The sequence below is a fragment of the Megalops cyprinoides genome, chromosome 13 (assembly GCF_013368585.1).
Source record: "Megalops cyprinoides isolate fMegCyp1 chromosome 13, fMegCyp1.pri, whole genome shotgun sequence".
NCBI lineage: Eukaryota > Metazoa > Chordata > Actinopteri > Elopiformes > Megalopidae > Megalops > Megalops cyprinoides.
In genome coordinates this window covers 21737984-21759968 of record NC_050595.1, presented here as the reverse complement: position 1 = coordinate 21759968, position 21985 = coordinate 21737984, and the positions used below count along the sequence as shown (strand labels likewise).

Genomic DNA, 21985 nt, shown 5'->3' with positions numbered 1-21985 from the left:
TAGGGAGATTTAAAAAGGAAATGGTCTTTCAGATAAAAATAGTTTTTCCCACACTCATGCATCTTTCTAAGAAACATTATACCTGTGCTGTATAATAACGTGTCATAGGGGCCATGAATTTTTCCCTCATTGAGGATGTATTCTTACCTCTGTAACTCTCCCCTTCATTCTTAATAAAATCTGACAAATGCAACAGTCAAAGCAACCGTTCACAGTTAAAAACAAAGTGGGCCAATAACAAAGACTGCAAACAGATTAAGCCAAATTATATTTTCTTTTTGATGCCTATACAGCTTTTTTTTAAAAACTTACCAAAATGTGCGAGATTTAGTTAAACGTACACCTAGATTCACAACATTACATATGGCGACACAAATCTATGGATACTGAATTACTTCGGGTTGTGACTACCTTGTACCAGTCTTCATTTCACATGTTCCTTGACAGCTAGTCAATTCATGAGGGAACTATACAAAAGGAAAAAAGTAATCCAGCGTTACTTCCCAAGTTTTCCCACCCCTAGCACGGATAACAAAGCCAGGTGCATCGCAAGTTTTCTACAAATGTTTGGAAATGGCACAACGCGATATATCCAACGCGATCTTTGTAAATACCGAACCCAAATTAGGTTTCAAACTATAAGAAATCTTTCAAATCAGATAAACATGCAACGGGTAAAATAGTTATTATGCACTCATAATGCTCTTTTAACGTCGGCTACGCGTCAAAGTGGATTTGTCCATTTAAACTATTCTGATCTAATATCCGTGATTCAAACTTCTATTTAAATTCATGAATGCATTGTTCACTGGAAGAGGGTTCATATTTTCGTCAATATCCCCACGCTTACGGAATAATGACAATTTATTATGGAACGTTTTTACTGTATTATTGTACTGTATTATTCCTATCTTATTTTCAGTTTCAATATGTTTAGTTTAGTAACAGTAAGACATATCAGAAACTAGCAAATATGATCAGGCTGATCTCAAATTAAAATGCCTAGGGATGCATAATAAATTGTCAGTACTTACAGTAAGTAAGCCTGAATCTCAGATTGTTGCTCTTTCACAAGCTTTCTGCCATTTTATGGTCCTTTTAAGTTAAATAATAACTTAAATTTGAATAATGGAATGTTTGTTTTCTTTGTTTTGTAAAAGTAATAAATACATAAATATTTATCCGACCGTTTAACTTTTCCGTGTCCATAAAACGTTCTTCCACTAGAGGGAACTAAACGCCACTAAAACGATATTCATAAGATAGAAATTTTCCCACGGACCCAAGGGGAGAACTAATATTTCCACAAACGCTGTTTGTGGACCATCTTGATTTTTTTTTTTCACTGAATGGATAAAAATGTTAAAATAAACCTATGACCACTGTTGGATACCAAGGAGTACCAAGAGCCAACCACACACACTATCGCATATGCAAGCACCTATAGATTAAATCACAACACTCAATAAAAGCAATATTTCCGTTTTGCCTGCTTATTTGCCACCCTCATATCCTAGAGGTTACCTATCTTACATGCAAGTTACCATTAAGATGGTAAATATGTCTGCCTCCTTCACGCTTTACAATTTATTTACATTAATTTCTCGATCAGGATAATTTTAATCGCAATATAGCATATCTAGGATGATCTGACCTAAAAGGAAGTCCATACTGTTGGGTTTAAAAGCACTAAGTGAGTCAGGGTTAATGGTGGGTAGAATTTATGTTCTACACCCATACTCATCTGCTTCCTATTGTTGTGCTGTCTTTATTTGTGAAATGAATCCCACCCCAACTGCCGTCAATTGGCAAATTCATTCTCAACAACTCCCCGTTTGAAGAAACTCTCTATTGGACAACACATAGGTTACACGATTGTCGTTCATTGGATTGGGCAAAAAATGCGTCAATCACGTATAATAGGACTTCCCACCGCGTTTGATGTATGTGCAGTTTTTTTTCCCCATTTCGGCGCTGTGGAAGACCAGTGGTGGAGACAAAGTACCGAAAGGATTACAAGAAATACGGAGAAATGATACATTTTATTAAACTGAAACTGCACACCACTTGAATTCCTGTGTAACAAGACATCGCTAGCAATGTGAGTATGCTCTGAATTTCACCTAACTAGATTCGATTTTGTTAACGTCATTTAGTTCTCACTTTCCTGGGTTTATCAAATGGATTAGTTAGCTAGGTTTCAGACTAGAAGTTTGAAAACAAAGTTAGCTACACCGCGGTTTGGTGTCTCGCAGATATTTTGTTCATTTGTGGCAGGCAACTTAAGTGATCGGCGCTCTCAGCAGATCTTAGAGGTATACTGTCGATTGTAACTCCAGCTTGCTGAATTATTAAGATACTTCTTACACACGCATAGCAGTCAAAGAATGTGTTGCTTCTGCTCAAGCTTGGCATGAAGGATTGCCGAGATACCATCGATCTGATTGTGTCTGAGATGGATAGAACACGACTCATTTGGATAATGTATTATGGACTGTTAGGGGGGCTAGCAAAGTGATCACATGCTACTCACAGAAAGCTAACTTGCATGGTGCATATGAAGGAAGGGCCGCTCTCATACTGGACATAGTAAGCTAGTTGAGTAAGTGGTTGTGTATCACATTGCATGGTGTCAAAAGATGTAGGTTGGTGGGTTTGTAACTTTTCTCTTTTTGTGTCTGTAGGTATTTGCACTCCATTTAATTCATAAACGTGTTATTGGTAACCGTATGTAAAATGCCTTGTCCGAATGACAAGCAATACATTTACATTGAGAGTACAGTTCAATAAAAGGCAAGTTGCTCCACAGCTGGCTTACTGAGTGGAAAAATACGGAAGTACATATCTTTTCAGTAGTTCAAAAATGATTGATTTGTGATTTCAACCATGTGGGATGGATGAAAGCTTGCAGTGAATTATTGATTTCGACTTTTCTGCCGCTTCAAAAGCTACTAATGTCCTTCTCAATCTAATCGTGTGCGCTGTACGGCTTTTCGGCAAAGAAGGATTCTGCCCCGCCACACATCTGGAGAAGAGCGTTTTGACATCCTGAACCTTTAAACCTGTATAAAACCAGCACGTGTAGATGACGCAGACTTTTGGACTCCGATTTCGGCCGGTTTCTGCAGGTTTCCAAGAGTTGGAAAAGCGGTTGAGATGTCCATACTAAGAAAAAATAAAGTTGTGTTTTACAAACTGGCAGGGGCCCTTATAGGCTAACAGAACGTGCAGAGATAAATGAACTACAACCTACCCACTCCCAGTAACATTAATTTTACTTGAGGAGTCAATAAAATCATGGTGGTCTCAAAAATTAATTCATCCTGTTATGCTGGTGGTTATATTTTAATAAAACACTGCAATTGCATAAAATGACGTTCGTTCTTCTGAATAGACAAACAGTACAGATACAAGTATGCAGAACTCCACTGTGCCTGCCCCTCGAATAATTGTCATAAGAGACACTTTTCTTCAGTGCACAGCTTTTTGGTGCCTTTCGAAAGGAAATCGAGCCACATCGGTGGCACATGCAGTCTAAACCTCCATTTAATTCATATTTAAAGCTAATACAAATAATTCATCCTGTGAAGGATATTTGATCACTCTGTTAGATGTAGTTGAATACTTTCCAGATACAGACTCTATTGGTGCAGATCCCGCCATGATTAAAAGTATTATATTCCACAGATCAGAATATTATGTTTAGTAAAACTACAGGGGAAAAGACTGAAAATATATGCATTCATGTGCATAGCACAAAAGTTTGAACTGAGCTGATACTGAACAGCATGGCCCAACGCTGATTAATATAAATGAAACTTTATAACTGATTTAGAGCTGTGGTTTCTGCTGTGTGAGCAGCCTTATTGGAATAATTAATAAAAAAAATATTTAGACAGTAAATGAGACTTCTTCTTTTCCAACATGGTCTCTGTTACAAATCCAGTGAAAGGGCTGTTGCTTGCAAAACCCCAACCCCAGAATCAGAGTTGACACTTGTTCCCACCTTTATTACTTTAGTTTAGACAGTGGCCCTCTCCATTGGCAGGAGATCATTGTAGAGGGGGCAGGTCTTGTTGCTATGAAGACTGTGATGTGACATCCCTAGGTGTGATGTGGATAGTAGTCATTTGTAGCTGTGAGTAGAACACTACAGCCACTACTGCAAAATATAAAGTGCCATTAATGTTAACATGTTTTCTTTCCTGTTCAACATGCTGGTACTGTCCCAACACTAAGGTAAAATGTATTTCGGAAAAGTTGCATGAACCGTTTGCTCCACCCCCTGTCCCCTAAGTAAATATTTGAACGGGTGGGTGGGAAGAGGGGGTTTCACCCAAATATTGGGCTTTCAGTGGGGGTTGCCTTTTCACGGGCTGGAATACATCAAGACTAACTCCTTGCCAGCTGGTGATGCATTCAGCATCACAAATGCAGACAAAAGTTGGCCGTTTTTGACTTCCTTGAAAAGGAAACAGGGGGCTGGGTGAGACTGAAGGGGAGCAGCCATGGAATACCAACACTCTCCGTGAAAGCAGGGACCTGGAAGGGCTTTTAGTCAGAAGCTTAAGATGTTTCTCGAAAAATAAGCCTGAAAAGAGGGACTGCTTAAAATGGCATTTGTGTCTAGGTTACGTGGGGGCAAAGCAATTAAGGGGCGTCATTCGGGTATATTTGAATGTTAGGGAAATCTTGCCTTCCACGCACAGGGAATGAATCAGCACTGCTGGCAGACAAGACTGGCGTTCTGTCGAACGACACTTACTCAAGCTATGGGTGAACCATCAAGCAACTTGATTGCAGTTTACTTCACTGCAAAATAATGGCTACAGTCAGGTGCACCTCTGAAGCCTATCCATAAAGCATTGCACCAACTGACTACCAACTAAATTTCACTGTGGGGTGAAAAGTCTCCTAGTGATCATGGGAGGGGGGAGAAATATAATGGAGAATTTCAAAAGTGTGATTCTGTGTAGGCACCTGCTGAAATTAAAGCTGCTCCACTGAGACGTTGCCTAAGTGCAGATGTGTTGTATCCCTTTCTTTGTTGTGCCTCAGAGGACCGCTAACAGCCGAGCCTGTAGAGGGAGCTCTGCTGGGACCAATGCAGACCCCCCCTCAGCTCCTCAGTGCCTGTGCCTGCACCTGGGTCAGCAGTTTTTGCCGGCGTAAGTGGCGCGGGACAATTGTGCCAGCTCCACCCTGCTGCCCACCCCGTGACCCTCTTCACCCGCTCCACTGCGTCCCGCCCCCTCCTTTCTCAGTGCCCCCCCCCCCCCCCCCCCCCCATCCCCACATCACCCCATCGAGCACCCCTTTAAACCCTGGCCTTTTGTGACTGACCCCCCCCCCCACCCCCCAGCATTGTGATCTGTGAAACGCCCTGCTGATATTCTGCCTTCCATACGCCTGACCAGAGTCCTGTCATTCACAGACCGCATTCCGCACGTCAGCCCAAAACGAACGCGGAGCGACTGGCTTCCACCCTGACATTCAGCAGCCTCAATTGTTTTTTTGTTTTTTTTTTTGTGTTTTTTTTCTCTGGTTGTTGTTTTCAACCCTGCCATTCACCGAAAAGCTGATTCGGCCACCAATGCTGCAGCTGTATCCAGATGCCCGCAGAAAGTACAAAATTCCCATCCAGTGATGAAGCTTTTTCACCTCAGTAATAAGCTTAGAGAATGTAGCAGGGAGTGTTTGGAAGTACTGTTTGCATATTGCTTGTATGGAAATGAAGTTGGCTCTTTTTTTACTTTTTTCATGCAGCTTTATGCAGCCACCATTTTTCCTGGCCTAACTCCTGTAGAAAGCTGCAGACAGATGGCTTTAGGTTTAACAGTCCTTTTTTGCACTGCACGTCTCATCTTTCAGAAACTGCTAAAAAGCATTACTCCCACTTTCTCTGAGTCTAATGTGTATTCACAAGTTCAGGAGGTCACCAACCTCTGGGTTAACTGACCAAAAAAATACATCTCAGCAGTTCCCATTTTAAACCAAATTTTTAGCTAGTGATCTTTTCTGAAAGCTCAGGACAATGAAAAAGTAGTGCCCTTTAAAAGCTTTTTTTAGTGTATAGCCCACTGCATTGTTAGTATAAGTCCAAACTCTTATCCCTCTTTGAATGCCCTTCGTAATATAATGGTACTCTGTCAGAGGGCACTCCCAGGAGATAGAGCTATTCATAGGTGTAAATGCAACGCCATGCCTGAAAGAAATTGCCTACACGCAGTGCCGGAAGGTTCTGTGACCTGGCATTTCATGTTTGTTTTCAGTTCTTCATCTGCTGTATGATATCAGCTTTATTCATCCAATATGTTTTTTAAGGAATGTTGAGTCATATTGGACCAAGGATACATAATCTCTCATCTAGTTCTAGGTATACATATATACAACTTGCCATTCCATATTTGTATGGAATGGCAAGTTGACCATTTATGGTTCATAAATAAATATGCTTCATAGGAATGTTCATAGCAATAGGAATAAGGAGAATGTTTATTTATATTGATGTGTGAGTATCCTTGGACCATTTAGACTTACTTCCTCGTGGAAATAAACTGAATTTGATGCTTTCATCTGAATGTGTAAGTGATATAACATCTCCCAGAAGCTGATACAAAAACCTCCTTTGACTTACAGTCAGCGAACGCCGACTGCTGATTTATTAGTTTTGCACTGTGGAATGACAGTTGTACTTCATATGCCAAACTAATTAAGATGTAGTCAATGAGCACATTAAATATGTTCATCCTTAAAACTGCATTGAGGAAGTGTATCAACATTTAACAAGCAGTCCTTTGAAAGAGACCCAGATTTCTCCCTTAAATTGAATAAAATCAATAAATTAATTTGGTTTTCCTTATCTCCCTCCAGTCAGAGAATTAGGCACGGGTGAATCACTGGAGGATCCTGAAATGTCGGTCAGCGTCCACGAGAACCGGAAGTCCCGCACCAGCACGGACTCCATGAACATCTCCCTCTTCCACAAGCCGTCGCACCCGGACAGCGTGCTCACCCACCTCAACACCTTGCGCAAGCAGTGCATGTTCACGGACGTGACGCTGTGGGCGGGCGACCGCTCCTTCCCCTGCCACCGCGCTGTGCTTGCCGCCTGTAGCCGCTACTTCGAGGCCATGTTCAGCGGCGGCCTGCGGGAGAGCCTGGACAGCGAGGTCAACTTCCGCGACAGTGTCCACCCTGAGGTGCTGGAGCTGCTGCTGGACTTTGCCTACTCCTCCCGCCTCATCATCAATGAGGAGAACGCCGAGTCGCTGCTGGAGGCCGGCGACATGCTGCAGTTCCACGACATCCGCGACGCGGCTGCCGAGTTCCTGGAAAAGAACCTGCACGCCTCCAACTGCCTGGGCATGATGCTGCTGTCAGACGCGCACCAGTGCAAGCGGCTCTACGAGCTGTCCTGGAGGATGTGCCTGGTGCACTTTGAGACCGTGAGGGACACCGAGGACTTCTACAGCCTCTCCAAGGAGAAGCTCCTGGACCTCATCCTCAGCGACGAGCTGGAGATCGAGGACGAGCAGACAGTGTTCAACGCTGTCATGCGCTGGGTGAGGTACGACCTGGACAGCCGCAGGGACTACCTCCCGGAGCTGCTCCAGGGCATCCGCCTGGCCCTGCTGCCCTCCGAGTGCCTCCTGGAGGCCGTGGCCTGCGAGGAGCTGGTGATGTCGGACAAGCGCAGCATGCAGATCGTGGAGGAGGCCATGCAGTGCAAGAAGAAGATCCTGCAGAACGACGGGGTCGTCACCAGCCCCTGTGCCCGTCCCCGCAAGTCTGGCCACACGCTGCTTATCCTCGGGGGCCAGACCTTCATGTGCGACAAAATCTACCAGGTGGACCATAAAGCCAAGGAGATCATCCCAAAGTCGGACCTGCCCAGCCCCAGGAAGGAGTTCAGTGCCTGCGCCATAGGGTGCAAAGTATATGTGACTGGGGGGAGGGGGTCGGAGAATGGGGTCTCAAAGGACGTTTGGATATACGACACGGTCCACGAAGAGTGGTCCAAGGGAGCGCCCATGTTGATCGCGCGTTTCGGCCACGGTTCAGCAGAGCTGGAGAACTGCCTCTATGTGGTTGGTGGCCACACGGCTATAGCGGGAGTTTTCCCAGCATCCCCTTCAGTGTCCCTCAAGCAGGTTGAGCGTTATGACCCCCTTGTCAACAAATGGACCATGGTGGCGCCCCTCAGAGACGGGGTCAGTAATGCGGCGGTGGTCAGTGCTAAGCTAAAACTCTTCGTCTTCGGTGGCACCACCATCCACAGGGACAAGGCCTCCAAGGTGCAGTGCTACGACCCTGTGGAGAACCGCTGGAACATTGCGGCGGAGTGCCCGCAGCCCTGGCGGTACACGGCGGCTGCCGTGCTGGGCAGCCAGATCTTCATCATGGGCGGCGACACAGAGTTCACGGCCGCCTCCGCCTACCGCTTTGACTGCGAAACCAACCTGTGGACGCGCGTTGGCGACATGACCTCCAAACGTATGAGCTGCCACGCTGTGGCGTCCGGGAACAAACTGTACGTGGTCGGGGGTTACTTTGGAACTCAAAGGTGCAAGACGTTAGATTGTTACGATCCTACCTCTGATAGCTGGAACAGCATAACCACAGTGCCTTACTCCCTCATTCCCACTGCGTTCGTGAGCACCTGGAAACATCTGCCTGCCTAATGCTGTTGGAATGTAATGGGACTTTCGATTGAATTTGGTAAGAACCGTATTTTTGTTTTTGAAAGCTATATTTGGTTCTGAAAGGAAGAACATTCAAGTCTGGTTTGAAAAAAGCTGTTGAAACAGTGTTGGTTTCATGTAAATCGTCCTACATGCCTTTCTAAATATATATGTGTCCATGTGAAAGGTTCTCTCAGGTGTGTTGTCACTTAATTCAGGGTGGAAACTGATGTCCCTTCTAGCTACTCATAAAGTAAAACCACAGGCCGTATGTCTTGTATGTCAGATTTGGAAGTATAGGCTATAGGAGTCATGTCATGTGTTTTAGATTAATGTACAGTATCAGTCAAAAGTTTGGACACATCTACTAGAAGGGTTTTTCTTTATTTTTATTATTTTCCACGTTTTAGAATAATAGTAAAGACATCAAAACTATGAAGTAACACAAATGGAATTATGCAGTGCCAAAAAATGTTAAACAAATCAAAACTATCTCATATTTTACATTCTTCAAAATAGCCAAAAAATGTTCAAATTCCATTTTCCATTCATACATAGGCATCAACTTCACTATTTACACTTGTCTAACAAAAATTTCAAGCATTTAAGCATAAGTCTTTAGATCAAAATGTCTAATCAGGTGTGTTCAAACTTTTTACTGGTACTGTACGTGCTAAGAGTAGCATGTGCACAGTGCTTCAGGGTTCTTTGTAGGATGCTGATAAATTACATTGCAAGGCACTGGATACAGCTGGCAACAGGTTTTCAGTTCTGACTCATTGCACAATCTGTAGCGAATTGTGTTCGCTTGACAGGAAATCTGTTCCTCTGCAATTCACAACCATCAGAGTCTAAGGGAACCTTTCTGTCTTCCCAAAAGACCAAGAGCATTTTACACTGATCTTTGGAGGTTTTGCATTATTTTCCAGTCATTGTTGTTTGTTGGCTAGCAGACTAGCTGTGCTGTGAATGTTTTACGTTAGATAATTAGCTATATGGATGCAAAACTCATGAGTTTTCCTGGTTTCGCTTTTTGGCAATGTATTATAAACTGCTCAAGGTTCAATGAAAGGTTCGTAGTTTTACTTTTGTACCTACACTAGCATACCTACCTACTGAGTTAACTAGTTAGCCAGCAACAGCTGTCATCAATGTAGACATGTAGTGAAGTGTTTCATTGCTTCAGTTATCTACATCTAATGCTAATTCACCAAGATTTGGTGAATCTGATGTTTTGAGCAAACAACTGCAGACACCGGCCCTCTGGAACCATGGTTGACTAGCTCTGGTCTAAAGTAAAATGCGGTATCCTCCATCTTGAAAGTACCACCCGTTTGGGGGGGGGGGGGCATGAAGGTTCTAAACAACGAGATGCCGGGAGAGTGTGATTCAAGGCTGCAGGCCCTTGACATCCTCACACCAAACAGTCTGGGCTTTGAACAGATAAGAGCATGCCAGACTGCCAGAAGCTTGTTGAGGCGATGCTCATGGAAGCCAAGAGCTGAACGCAGCAATTCTATTAAAAAAGAAGCTGTGAACCAGCCTGGAATTTGAACAAATTTGAACAAAGACTCCATCAACACCAAGTGGATTAGTGGGCCAAGCCTCAGGAGAGGCATTAGATTAAGTCCTGAGGTCCTAGTGTCGTCAGTGATCAATAGGAGGCTTCCAAACTAGCAAGAGTGAGGTAAAACACTGATTTGTGATCTGCATTAGAGATTTTCTGTCAATTGGTTATTAGCTCCCAAGATGGAGAACAACCTGCAAATCGTGTTTCTGGCACAATCTGTTGGTGTAATTACAGACTGCAGGAGCACTCCTTCAGGGCTGTCTGCTCTAACCTGGGGGTTGTAGTGGTGTGGGGTATGATTTCCAGATCACTCATCTGGCTTTTAATTTCCTCCTTAACAAGACAGATTTGAAATGGTTTCCGAGAATCAGATCTGTATTTTATGGTGCAACATTGCTAATTAATATCTGTGCTCTATAAGTTTGCATATTGTTTTTGTGCGTTCTGGACATTTAATATTAAATCATTTCATTGCATGGATGGACTTTCAGCCTGCCGCTTTCAAAACAATATGGAAATGCCATTTTAATGTGCTGTTAGCATTCCCCGTAACTGAATTAGAAGTAAAACCATATCCAGCTCATCATCTTGGGGAGGAAATTGCCTTGCTGTACAGATTGAGATTTCAGACAGTTGGCAGTGGTCCACTGTGAGATCCATTTTGTCTCCAATACAGTGGCACACCCTCATGGAATACATTGCCATTTTCCTATTTTGTACAAAAGAAAAACCTGATGTTAATGAATTATTTCGATTGTGTGTGATCTCGGTGGTTTAAATTTTAACTGATGAAAATCTGTCCATAAATCTTCTTTCCATAAAGAAGCCACACTGGCAGGAGAGACAGCATAAAAAAGTATGATGTATTAATATTTCTGTTAATGCTGTCAATCTCCTCCTGAGAGAGTGCTGCAGCTCCTCTGTGTAGCGTTAGTGTTGCAGTCGGGATGCGCTTGATGTGACAGGCAGAGCAACGGATTATTATCGACTCCTCACAGGAGGGACGAAAAGGGGGAGCCTTGCTGTTGAGGCCCAGCTGCATTAAAGTAGAGGGCCAATATTAAACAAAGTCTGAAAGGATGGAGCAAATAATTTCAAATGCATGCCATTGGTATTGTTTGATACCTAAAGGCTCCAATGCTACTACCCTGCATTACCGTCTGTGTTCCACTTCAGAACTGTGGCCAGTTTCAGCTTTGAAGCAGCAATGAAAATGTTTTTTTTCCCAGAGACACCGGTAAACCGTAATACTTTGATAACCATATGCAATTTGTAAGCTACCCACAGTTGGAGAGCAAGTCAAAGCAAGCTGGCACGGTATCGTTTTCATCTGTATCCTAGCTAAATGTCATTTGGCTGACTTTGTACAACAGGCTGCCTGAAATGTCTAGCCAACAAAATGTTAGTAATCTGTAGTCATCTGCATTATCTGACATTCGTAAAGTGCTGAATATTTTGCCCATTTAGGTTAAACACCAAGGGTACAATGACCCTCCCCCAGCCTGGGAATTGAACCGTCGACCTTCTGGTGTCATCACCATACATGTCTGAACTAGAAAGAGAGACAGAGACAGAAGGGAGTCTCTCCAGTAAACAGTCCATGACAGGGTTTCCCCTCAGAGGGCACATCGTCAGTATTGTTGCCGGGGGGGGGGGGGGGGGGGGGGGGGGTGTTACTTTATGCGGGGGTGACCGGGACCCCTTCCCACACCCCCGCAGGAAGCATTCTGAAGGCTCAGTATGATGCTGGATCGGCCCTCCGTCTCAGAGCGGGTGTGTGACTGAGTGGCGGCTGGAGCAGACTTCTCCCGGGATCGTTAACCCCTGACACCGTCACTTACAGATCTCATTTTCAGAGTAGCAGGTGGCCCGGCGCAGCTCCGCTCTCTAATTAAACCCCAACGGCACGGCATCAAAGCCCCTCCGGGGGGAGGCTGTCAGGCTCGGTGATGAGCGCTGGCACCGAGGGTGGCACCGGGGAGCACGCGGAGGAAGTGGGATTTTGGCTAGTTAAGTCCTGTTACAGCAGGGGCATCCTGTCGCTTTTCCTGTCTCTTGTCTCGACAGCCAACCACCTCCCCCCTCCCCTAATGAACTTGAGTGGCCAGATAAGAGGAGAGTCTTTTTATGGAATAAAATGCTTTTCTTGCGCAGCAGATTCATGAAGGTGAATAGTGCAGATGCCCACATGCTTGGGCTGGATCTAAAAATACTTTAATGGTGGAGCACCACTCATCACAGAAGAGGGAGCTCCATGAATGATGCAGATGAAGGCTTATGGCTGTGAATACCAGTTCAACCAATAAATATTTAAAGTATTGCAGTTAGCGTAAAAAGTAAGGGGATGACGGAAGCACAGATATAGGCTTTCATTCCCATATGACTGTCGTCCTCAGTTTGGGGAAAGTCATGTTTTGACACACCCTTATGATTCTCAAATGGGTACAGCTTGATTTTGCTCAGGGCTTGATTTTCAGATGTTCTGGCAATAAATCAATAAACTCATTTCTACTGTAACCTGAAATTTTAATGTCAAGTTTATTCAATTAGGTTAAGATGGGCTTAATCTTTCACATGTGGGAGGTGAACAGAAAAGTTTCAGGATAAGAGACACTTGTTTGTGTCAGAATGTGTTTACTGCTATCCTGTCATCCTAATAAATTCATTGCCAATATGTGACCCATCTTTTTTTCATAACAGGCACTCATTCTCGTGTACACAGTCGATATTTAAACATTGCAAAAAAGCTAATCAGTAACCCGCAACAGTGTAATCTGTATGGGAATTTATATAGAAATCCATTGTAGGCATCATGACAGAAGGTGTGATTTAATACTACATGTACTGTGCTTTGTTACAGCCTCAGTTATATAAATGCACTATAACAAATAAAATTTGATTTGATTAATGATGTCAGCAGTTGAGGGGTGGATATGTCATTGCGACCAAAACTAAAATTGCTACATTTAATGGAATTTGAGCATTGGTCCAAGTGGACCACAAGTGCACTTAAGTCTAATCCTTTGAGGAGTAGGGTTACACTGCTATGGTGGTGGGTGGTTTTACAGCTATCCAACAACATAGCCTCATCCAAAAAAATTGTTGATAGTCTAAATTGTTCCTTCATGTTAACTATTCTGTATATATCATATCTAATATTGTCTTGTATGCTCCAAGATGCTCAAAGCTATCTTAAACAAATGACAAATTTAAACTAGTTACTGTCCATAATTTTGAATTTCCCTAGTGAAATGTGGTACAAGTGTGAAGTGATGTGATTATGGTCTACATTATTTATTCAGTATAACCAGAGAAGTACCCTTTAGCCTTTGAATCCAAACGAAATGTACTTTAATAGAAGTATTTGTGCAATTCATTCCACTCCCAGTCTCTTCAAATATATGTCCCCAGAGAGATTATGAATTTTGAGACATTATGCAATGTTCCTTCCTCGTTCTGCTACAAAGTTTGTCAGCTATTGAAATGGTTGAACGTAAGGATTGTCACCATCAAAATAGGGAGAGGACCTTCACTATAAAGTATAAAGGGTTTGACATCTCAGTTTTAACCAGCATCTTTGGTGTCCCTTTTCTGACTCCCTTATCCTCTCTCATGAGCTCAGTAGAAGGGTTTATCCTCTATTGCTCCAGGCAGTCATTTGCTGGAAACGTTGTTCCCGGGGCCATTCCTTTTCCCTCCTCGGTTTAAAGAATTTGCTGGCTTTGGGTTCTGTGCTTTCAGCAGGATAGTGTTGCGGTTGGAGGAGTGACGGATTGAGCGCAGTGGCTGGGCCTGCAGCTTTACTGGGGCTGGGACCAGCAGTGGTGATTACTGTATACCGAATAATGGGGCGTACGTTTTTTGCAACACCAGTGAGATTTTTTCTCCCAGTTGAATGATTTGAATGATCTTGGTCTGTTTGAAACCCACAACACCAACTAGATTTTGACGCCCCAGCAGTCATGGGTGCCCATGTCTATGGGCTACAGTATTGGTCTAAGTGCAGATTGCTATACATATACAGTATCAGACTTCATGCTTATAAAACATTCACTAAATGTGCTCTCACCTTTAGTGGTTACATGCAAAATATATGGAAAGAAATTTTAGAAAGTAAAACTAGCCAGGTATGCTTGGAGAGCTAGTATAGCTTTCTGAAAAAAAAACCCCAAGAGCTTTAATCTGGTTTAAAATCCTAATCCATGATGACATGCAACTGAAACTGTAGTTTTCATTCTGATGAAGTTTATCCAAAATATCTAACTAAACTTTTTTTTTTACATAGTAGATTCATAAACCAATTTGTTATGCATGCAAGCAATTTACATGGGTTAACTGAAGTTGTAATTTATGTAATTTGGTGTAATGTTGCTGTAGGGAGACCACAGTGGGAAGCTCCCCCTGTGGTGCTTCGCTTACACACAACCAGCAGTGGGTTTTAAAAATTGTTTTGTTTTCTAAAAAGTCATTGTTGGATCTGTCAGTTACAATGAGCTTGACTTTGCCCTGAAGGAACCACGTTAGGACGGACTGCATGCGTTTAGAAATGTAATACTTCTCCAGCCCAAAACGGGATACGGAATTGAAGGAAATCAGAGCAAGGGCGTATTCATTTGTCCTGCTGAATTTCACGCCGCACGCTTCATGTGTTGCCCTTTGACCTGTCAGTGTTTTGTGAAAACACTTTGGTGTAACTGCACAAAACTGCCAAAGTATGTTGAGCTTTTTTGTATTGTTTTTTTGGTTTGTTTTTTGTTTTTTTGAAACCCTAAAACAATGGTTAGTGTTATTGGATCCCCCTCCCAAAATCCATAGTTCCATGGCGTCCATTCAGAAGCAACAGGATCATTATTATAGGTTCCAGTGTGGGCTCCTGTCCACCGCCTCTAGGATCGAACTAGGATCGAAATAAGCCTATTATTATTATATAATGGTATCTATTGTCATCGATACCATTTAGATAAATCCATTAGTGTCTCATTACTTTTGCAACCATTTCCTCCCAGTTAATGCTTTGCCGTAGCAATACTTTACAATGAATAGTCATGCCAGTGAAGTGTATTTAATGACAGAGAGGAGAGAGAGGTGCTTTTATTTCTTGCCCAGGCAGGGGTGCCATGGAGCATCTCAGAGTGGAGACGGTAGGTGGTTTGGAAAAGCAGCAGGAGAGGTTTGTGACAAGTGCCATGGGGTCTGTCTTGTCACAAAGGCAGCTGTTCCCTGCAGCTCAGATCCTAGAGAGGCTTGGCAGACATGACAATGTCACCCTGTCTTCTTAGTCTCTTGCAGGAACTTTTATCCAAGCAATGCTCAGTCCCCCTTGACTGCTCCAGGAGGGCATTTTGAGTACCTGTAAAATAACCTCATTGCAGGGTAAAGGAGACATGTCATATTTATGTTCCCTCTGTCTCTGGGCTCGGAATGTCGCCGCATGACACAGGGCACATTTCTTTGTTTGCTTGGCAAACACTTAACAAGCGTGACTTGCATAGCTGACATTTTACATTCCCGTTTATACAGATGGTTATTTGCTGAGGCAGTTCAGGTTAACCACTGTCCCACCTGGGAATCAAACCAGAACAGCAGCTTTGAATCCAAGATCGAAAACATTCCAGTTGGTATTCCAGAGGAAGGCTCCGCTTGTCCTGAGATATTTTGGTTTGCGTTGTGCTCCTTGTTTTTGTTTTTTTTCCCCTGACGGGAAGATTGCAGAACATTAATTATTGATGATCACTTCAAAGTTTGCAAACAAATCATTCATGCATAAGGTTTCATAGAGCCACCCTCTCAGGTCTGAGCAGTCATTAACTGCTTCATGGAAAAAAGCCCATAATGCATACAGTACATCTGCTGTAACTCTAGAGCAAGAGAAATCATTCGTTCTTACATAAAATTCTCCAGCTATTCTCCCTATTGGTGTTCAGTTTCATTGCATTGGCAATGCTAGCTGATTAGCTGACCATCGTTTTGTTTTCAAAGGTTCCAGGAAATGGGACATGCTTGTTCAGTGTAATTCATATTCAGGTTTCTTTTTTGTGTTCACAAGAGCTTCCTCCCACAGTTCAAAAAGACAGTTACAATGTAGTATAGTATATAGTACGAGTCAGGCGTTTGGACACACCTGATTAAGATAATGGGAAACATGCATTCAAAGACATTTTGATGTAAAGATATACAGTATACTTAAAATGCTTTAATTTAAAAAATAATTTTAAAATATATTTTAGGCTACTTTTGATTTAACATTTTTTGGTCACTGCATAATTCTATTTGTTTTATTTCATAGTTTTGATGTCTTTACTATCATTCCAAAATGTAGAAAATGGTGAAAACAAAGAATAAAAAATCCAAGTAGAATCCAACCTTTGACTGGTACTGTACATGCAAAAGCAATGACCAAATTTACATAAAAGCGAGCGCAACAAAGGCTTAGTCACCTGACAATTTCTCAGTGTATGTCATTTCTAGGTCATTATGCCTAAAGACATTCTTCTGAAGTTGGATGTCTTGGAAGAAAACTCTATTGAAATGTATAGGCCCTGACAGTTTCATTAATGCTGGTGACACTGGCATTTTCCAGGCATCACCAGCAAACCCAGCCCCGGAGAACTGATGGTTCTTTTGTCTGGTAGCAGTGGTTTGGCTATTTAAAGTTTTAGGTGACAGTGTTACCTCGAGACAATATTCCAGACATCTGTCCACATACAAGCCTGGAGCTTTGTGTTTTCTCGTAACATTAATCTCGCAAGGTATGGTTTGAGAGCATTTCATGTTGGGATATTAAATGCTGTCCTGAACAACATTTCAATTTTAAAATGACCACGGTGTTGAGAGTAAAATGTTTTTAAAATCCTTTGAACGCTGCAGGATCAACCATGGTCAATTTTAGTCTCTCAGGTTCATGTAATAACCACCCAGTCTCCGTGCGCCTTTGATCACATGGGCGCGCTGATGTCAGTTTCATGCTATTTCCCTGCTGTGCAGTTTTATTGGGCAGCCTCGCACTCTGCTAATCCAGGTAATTTGCTTCTTGAACCAGCCCTGAACTCCCCTGTCAGACCACACTGGCTAATTGCTGTCGTGCCGCAGAAGCAGTAAATCGGATAGCAGGCCTACCCTATAAGCCGATCCCCTGCTCTCTGACCGCCCCCGTCACAGGAACATGGCGGACAGAGGGATGGAGAGGGAGGTGAAGGACTGAGGAAAGCCCAAAGCCCGTCGTCTCTACATCCCGAAACCGTGCTCCTTGCCCCGAAATGGAACTAACCAGAGTGCAGTTTTCTGCTTAAATTGGCAGAAGGCAGAGGCAGTCAGCTGAACACAAAGCTGACATGGGACTGCACTTCCCTTCCTGGCTCCCTGAGATTTCAATATGCACAGCGCCGTTGCGTCAGCCAGCAAAACATGGTCTGCACGCGCTACAGCATAAGGAGGAGGGGATTGGATGAGGATGCTGTTTTTTGGGAGTGACTTTCAAAATTAATCAATTAAAAACGGCTTGCACTTTCATGTTTGCTTGGCAGACTATCTGGAGTGCATTACATACAATGTCTGTATTTATTTTTTTTACATTTACAAGCTGTATATTTCTTAACAATTCAGGTTAAGCAAGGGTACTACAGTACTGCTTAAGCCGGTGTGCCCAGCTCCTGAACCACAGCACAGTGTGTCAGGAGAAACTATTGGCATTGAGTTCTCAAACGGAGCGATGACATTTCGGCCCGGTTGACACAGCCTTGACAGATTTGCTCTGCATGGACAGGTTGGGACTTGCCTGAAACACAAAACAGAAACAGAGGCCTTTGGAATGAGTGGTTTGAAAACACACACTCACAGGTTACCTGGTATTTAAGCGCCTACCGGTCCCCCCATCAGATACTGCGGAAGGCCCGCCTTTGTCTACCCTCTTTCCTCTCATGTTTTTGGAAAGGGTTTTTTTTAAAGGTTAATCCCGTAGTATTTTGCATAATTATACTGTCTTTGAAGTACTTCAGAGTTGATTCTTTCCTGTGTATTTGATATCAGCTTTTATCTTTCCCATTGTCCTCTTACGCTGTCCGTCAGCCTGCTCCGTGGAGACAGAATGTGCACCTAGGCCTTTCATCTCCGCATACCAGCCTACAGGCTGGCGTCGGTTTGGAGCAAATGATCTTTTCTTATTGTTCATAGTCACTCCATATTTCATTTGTATTCTGCAGCACTGTGCCTGCCACGTTTGGAAGTACAATTTTTCTTTTTTTTTTTTAATCAGACCTGCAGAGGCATTTTAAAAAAGTTCTCCAAGCACATGTCCCATATTCCGGTCTGCCTGGAACATGCCAGAATGAGTCAGAATTTCTGCTGATGTGTCATTTTACCGTGATTAGACTATTAATGCGTGTGTCCTTTTAAAAAGGGGAAGGATTATCTTAAAATTGGAGATTGGTGAAAATGTGTCAAGGTACTGGAGGGGAGATTAGTGTGACACTGTAAGCTGGAGAGGCCCGGGAAGGCTGGAGATGGGTGCATGGGAGATGAAGGGCTCAGAGCTCCGTCACCCGAAATCCTCTAAGCCGAGAAGGCAAGGGGAGGAAGCAAAAAAAAAAAAAAAAAAGCGCCAAGGGAGGACAAATCCCTACCTCACCGCGAGACGGCTTGAGCTTCAAAGAAATTCTCTATCAGAATTCATCCAGAGACATTTAAAAAGGTATTAAAAAAAGCACCCAGCGAGCCGATTCGAAGTGATTTCTTGCTCCTTTTGGGTTCTTGATTTATTTATTCACATTTACCAAAGAGCTGCAGATCCTGAAGGAAATGCTTTTTGTAAAACAGGTTTGTAAGATGCCGTGCATTCATCAAAGCTGAGTGTTAAAACAAGACCTTTTGTTCATTTTTTTTTCTTTCCTCTCGTGGCTCATCAAACGCCCTCCTCAGCGGAAATTGCTCAAACCTCAAATACGGTTCCAGCATTCCTTACTCACAAAGGCATTGGTAAACAGGAGCCGAGAAGGCAACAGTGCTGATGCTGCTCTGTGAGGATCAGAGCTGCCAGTGATTAACGTAGTGAGCGTGCTTCTACACAGCTGCAGTGAAGTTTCCCACCACAAACTGACCCCCATGCTTTTATATGCTTGGGTCTCATTGTCTAAAGATGTGGTCTGATGGCTTTCTGGTTACATGCCTCAATATCAGCCTCATGGCCCTTTCTCCTGTCAGCTCCAGCATAGTAACCACTACAGGAAAGTGCCCTTTGCTTAGTGAAGGGCGAAAAGGGAAAACAAAAGTGTGAGCGAGCAGAAAAGGTCACCTTGAAGCCGACACTCCAGCAGTGGATGTATTCAACCAGGGTGCGTTTGGTACAGGAAACGGTTGTGTACGCATAAAACTAGAGCACTGCTGAATTCAGCAACCTGTTGTAAAACACTCCCACAATGGCAGTTTGCACTTTTCTCCAGTGTTCTGCTTCTAGAAACAACACAGTCAGATGCTGCTGAGTAATATAATTAGTATACATTACCTATCCACTAATAATATGAACTGCCTTATTATACAGCCACACTTTAATTGGAAATGTAATACAGCTGTAGTATACACATAGGCTATATAACATATGACATGACATGTACATTTCATCATACACATGTTGAATGTCCCCTGTTCTTGTGAAGTATGCAGCTCAGCTTAATTAATGTCCTGTCAGTGCCAGTCATCACCTAGACACTGGGCCATTTTGGCACGCCCACATTTGAAAGATGTTGCAAAAAATAGTTAAACGATTGTAAGTGATTTGTTTCTTCACAAGAAAACCCTTTATGCTTCAGAACATTGCTGACATCAAGTTCACCCTTGATGTGCCCTTGTGTCAGAAAATGCCACGGTCACATGTTTAACAATGCATGAAAATAAAATGAGGATTTTGTAGAGATTTTTTTAAACCCTCACAACAAAGTAGCGTTCTTCTAGTGGGCTACCTTGCATGGGGGTGAGAGGGTCTTAATTGTCCTCACATGAATTTTAAGCATTCCAGTGCAGCATCCAGTGTGTAGTAACTAAAGGGCATTTTACAAATACTTGCGAGTTCCTGAAATGGCCTGAGAGCTTTAGTGACCGTTTGTGGTGGTGTTGTTTGTTTTCCCTCTGAATTCTCTGGTGCTTGGGTTTCACAGTATTTCCGTTTCTTCGCAGATGCCGCGGTTTCCTCCCTGCGGCGAGTGGCGGGGATCGGCTTTCTCTCCCGACGCTGGCAGGCGGCAGGTGACCGGGGCGTGGCTCGGCTGGGGACTGGAAACACCTACCCCCTTCTTCCCGACCGGAGAGAAGCGGAGCGAGGCAGCAGGAAGCGGGAGCGCCCGGGAAAGGTGGTCGTACGCCGGACCGACTCCCCCCCCCACTCCCCCCCCCCTCTCCCTAGCACAAAGCCTCCCTGCCTCCTAATGGAGTCTCTGTTACCATGGTGACGGGCTGAAGCATCGCATGCTGGCAGATCTGAGATCAGCTACACCTTTTTTTTTTTTTTTTTCTCCCTGAGACCCTTTGGACTATTTTTATGTTTGAGCCTCAGCAGCGTGGAGGGAGTGGAAGAATCCATGGCTGTGTTCAGTCAGCACTGAGGCTGTGAAGCCCTCAGGCATCTCCACTGAATCTTGTCAGGGCTCATGTCCTTTAAGCCCCACAACGGAGAACATCATCGCTTCCACATTTTATTGCAGTAGTCGCCATATCAAAAAACATTAGACAGCGGAGTCTATGGATGTGATCCTCAAGTTTCTATCATTCAACTTGGCAACCAAAAAAATAATAAGATCCACAGCTAACTATAACAAAGGAGTACCAAAATTCAAGTTCAGTGGCCGGGGGAAAATAAAATGTATTTCAGTGCTGAAGTTGCTTAAGCCACAGCCCAGTCAAACCACACCTGAGCTGCTGCCACATCCCTGGCATGAAACGCCAGCTTATTAAAATGTCTACATGTAGCTATTGCAAGAGCAGCTTGGAGCCTGCCATTATCATCTACTTGTGTTTAATATCGTTGAAACACAAAGTAATCTGGAGGAAAAAGTTACAGAGATGACACGGCATGAATCTGCTAGAGGTTTCTGGTAAAAGAGCATTTCAAGATTATGGAAAGTATTAAAATAAGTGAATCCTTGCAGTTAATATATATTTAATGGTATGAGATTTGCACTTGGCACCGTGTGTAATTTCATATTGTCAACGCTGATGTTTTTTACTGGGTATTTCACTAAATTTGAATGGATGTTTTGCAGTTGTTTTAATTGACTGAAGACCACATTTTGAAGCCTTGGCAGTCCTCTAAGCTGTGTTTAAGGGATTGTGTTGCAGGAGGGAAGGGCTTAAAGCTGCAGTTTTACTTGCGACGGGGAGGGGAGGAGGTGTTTTAAGAAACCAATATGATTTTATTGGCCTCCCAGAGACTGAATTCTTGTGCCTAATACTGGTAGATGTGTTTGTCAGTAATTCACATTGTTGATGGGTCTAAATAAATAACTAAATTTGGATGCATGCTGACTCATTTCCTGATTTTGAGGGTGACGAATGATGAACGATGACTCTTGCTTCACCCATCTTGCACCTCCAACAGTTATAGATGTTCTGAAGTTAACGAAAAGCTTCAGATAATGAAAATGGTACAACACCAGCTTAGAATACATTTAAATTTTCAAACCAAACAGTTTCTGCATGTTAAACGTTTATCCTCCTCTGACATTTGCCAGCTTCATTATCCATGCTC

General features: G+C 43.2%; 1 protein-coding gene across 2 annotated transcripts; it reads left to right on the top strand.

The window, feature by feature from the left end:
* The first annotated feature begins 1984 nt into the window (after positions 1-1984).
* On the top strand, positions 1985-20623 carry LOC118788196 (kelch-like protein 25). Of its 2 annotated transcripts, none has more exons than XM_036544115.1 (3): positions 1985-2101; positions 6874-8721; positions 20419-20623. In XM_036544115.1, the coding sequence occupies exon 2, from the start codon at positions 6915-6917 to the stop codon at positions 8682-8684; it is 1770 nt and encodes a 589-aa protein (XP_036400008.1). In that variant the 5' UTR covers positions 1985-2101; positions 6874-6914; the 3' UTR covers positions 8685-8721; positions 20419-20623. The 2 variants fall into 2 exon arrangements, with proteins under 2 accessions (XP_036400008.1, XP_036400006.1); XM_036544113.1 differs by lacking the exon at positions 1985-2101 and adding an exon at positions 5105-5168.
* The last annotated feature ends 1362 nt before the right edge of the window (positions 20624-21985 follow it).

Bases quoted from the DNA above. Each gene is read 5' to 3' on its own strand.
- LOC118788196 (XM_036544113.1), top strand. From the start codon at position 5,105: ATGCAGACCCCCCCTCAGCTCCTCAGTGCCTGTGCCTGCACCTGGGTC. The intron at 5,169-6,873 runs GTAAGTGGCGCG...ATCTCCCTCCAG, and splicing joins GGTCAGCAGTTTTTGCCGGC to TCAGAGAATTAGGCACGGGT.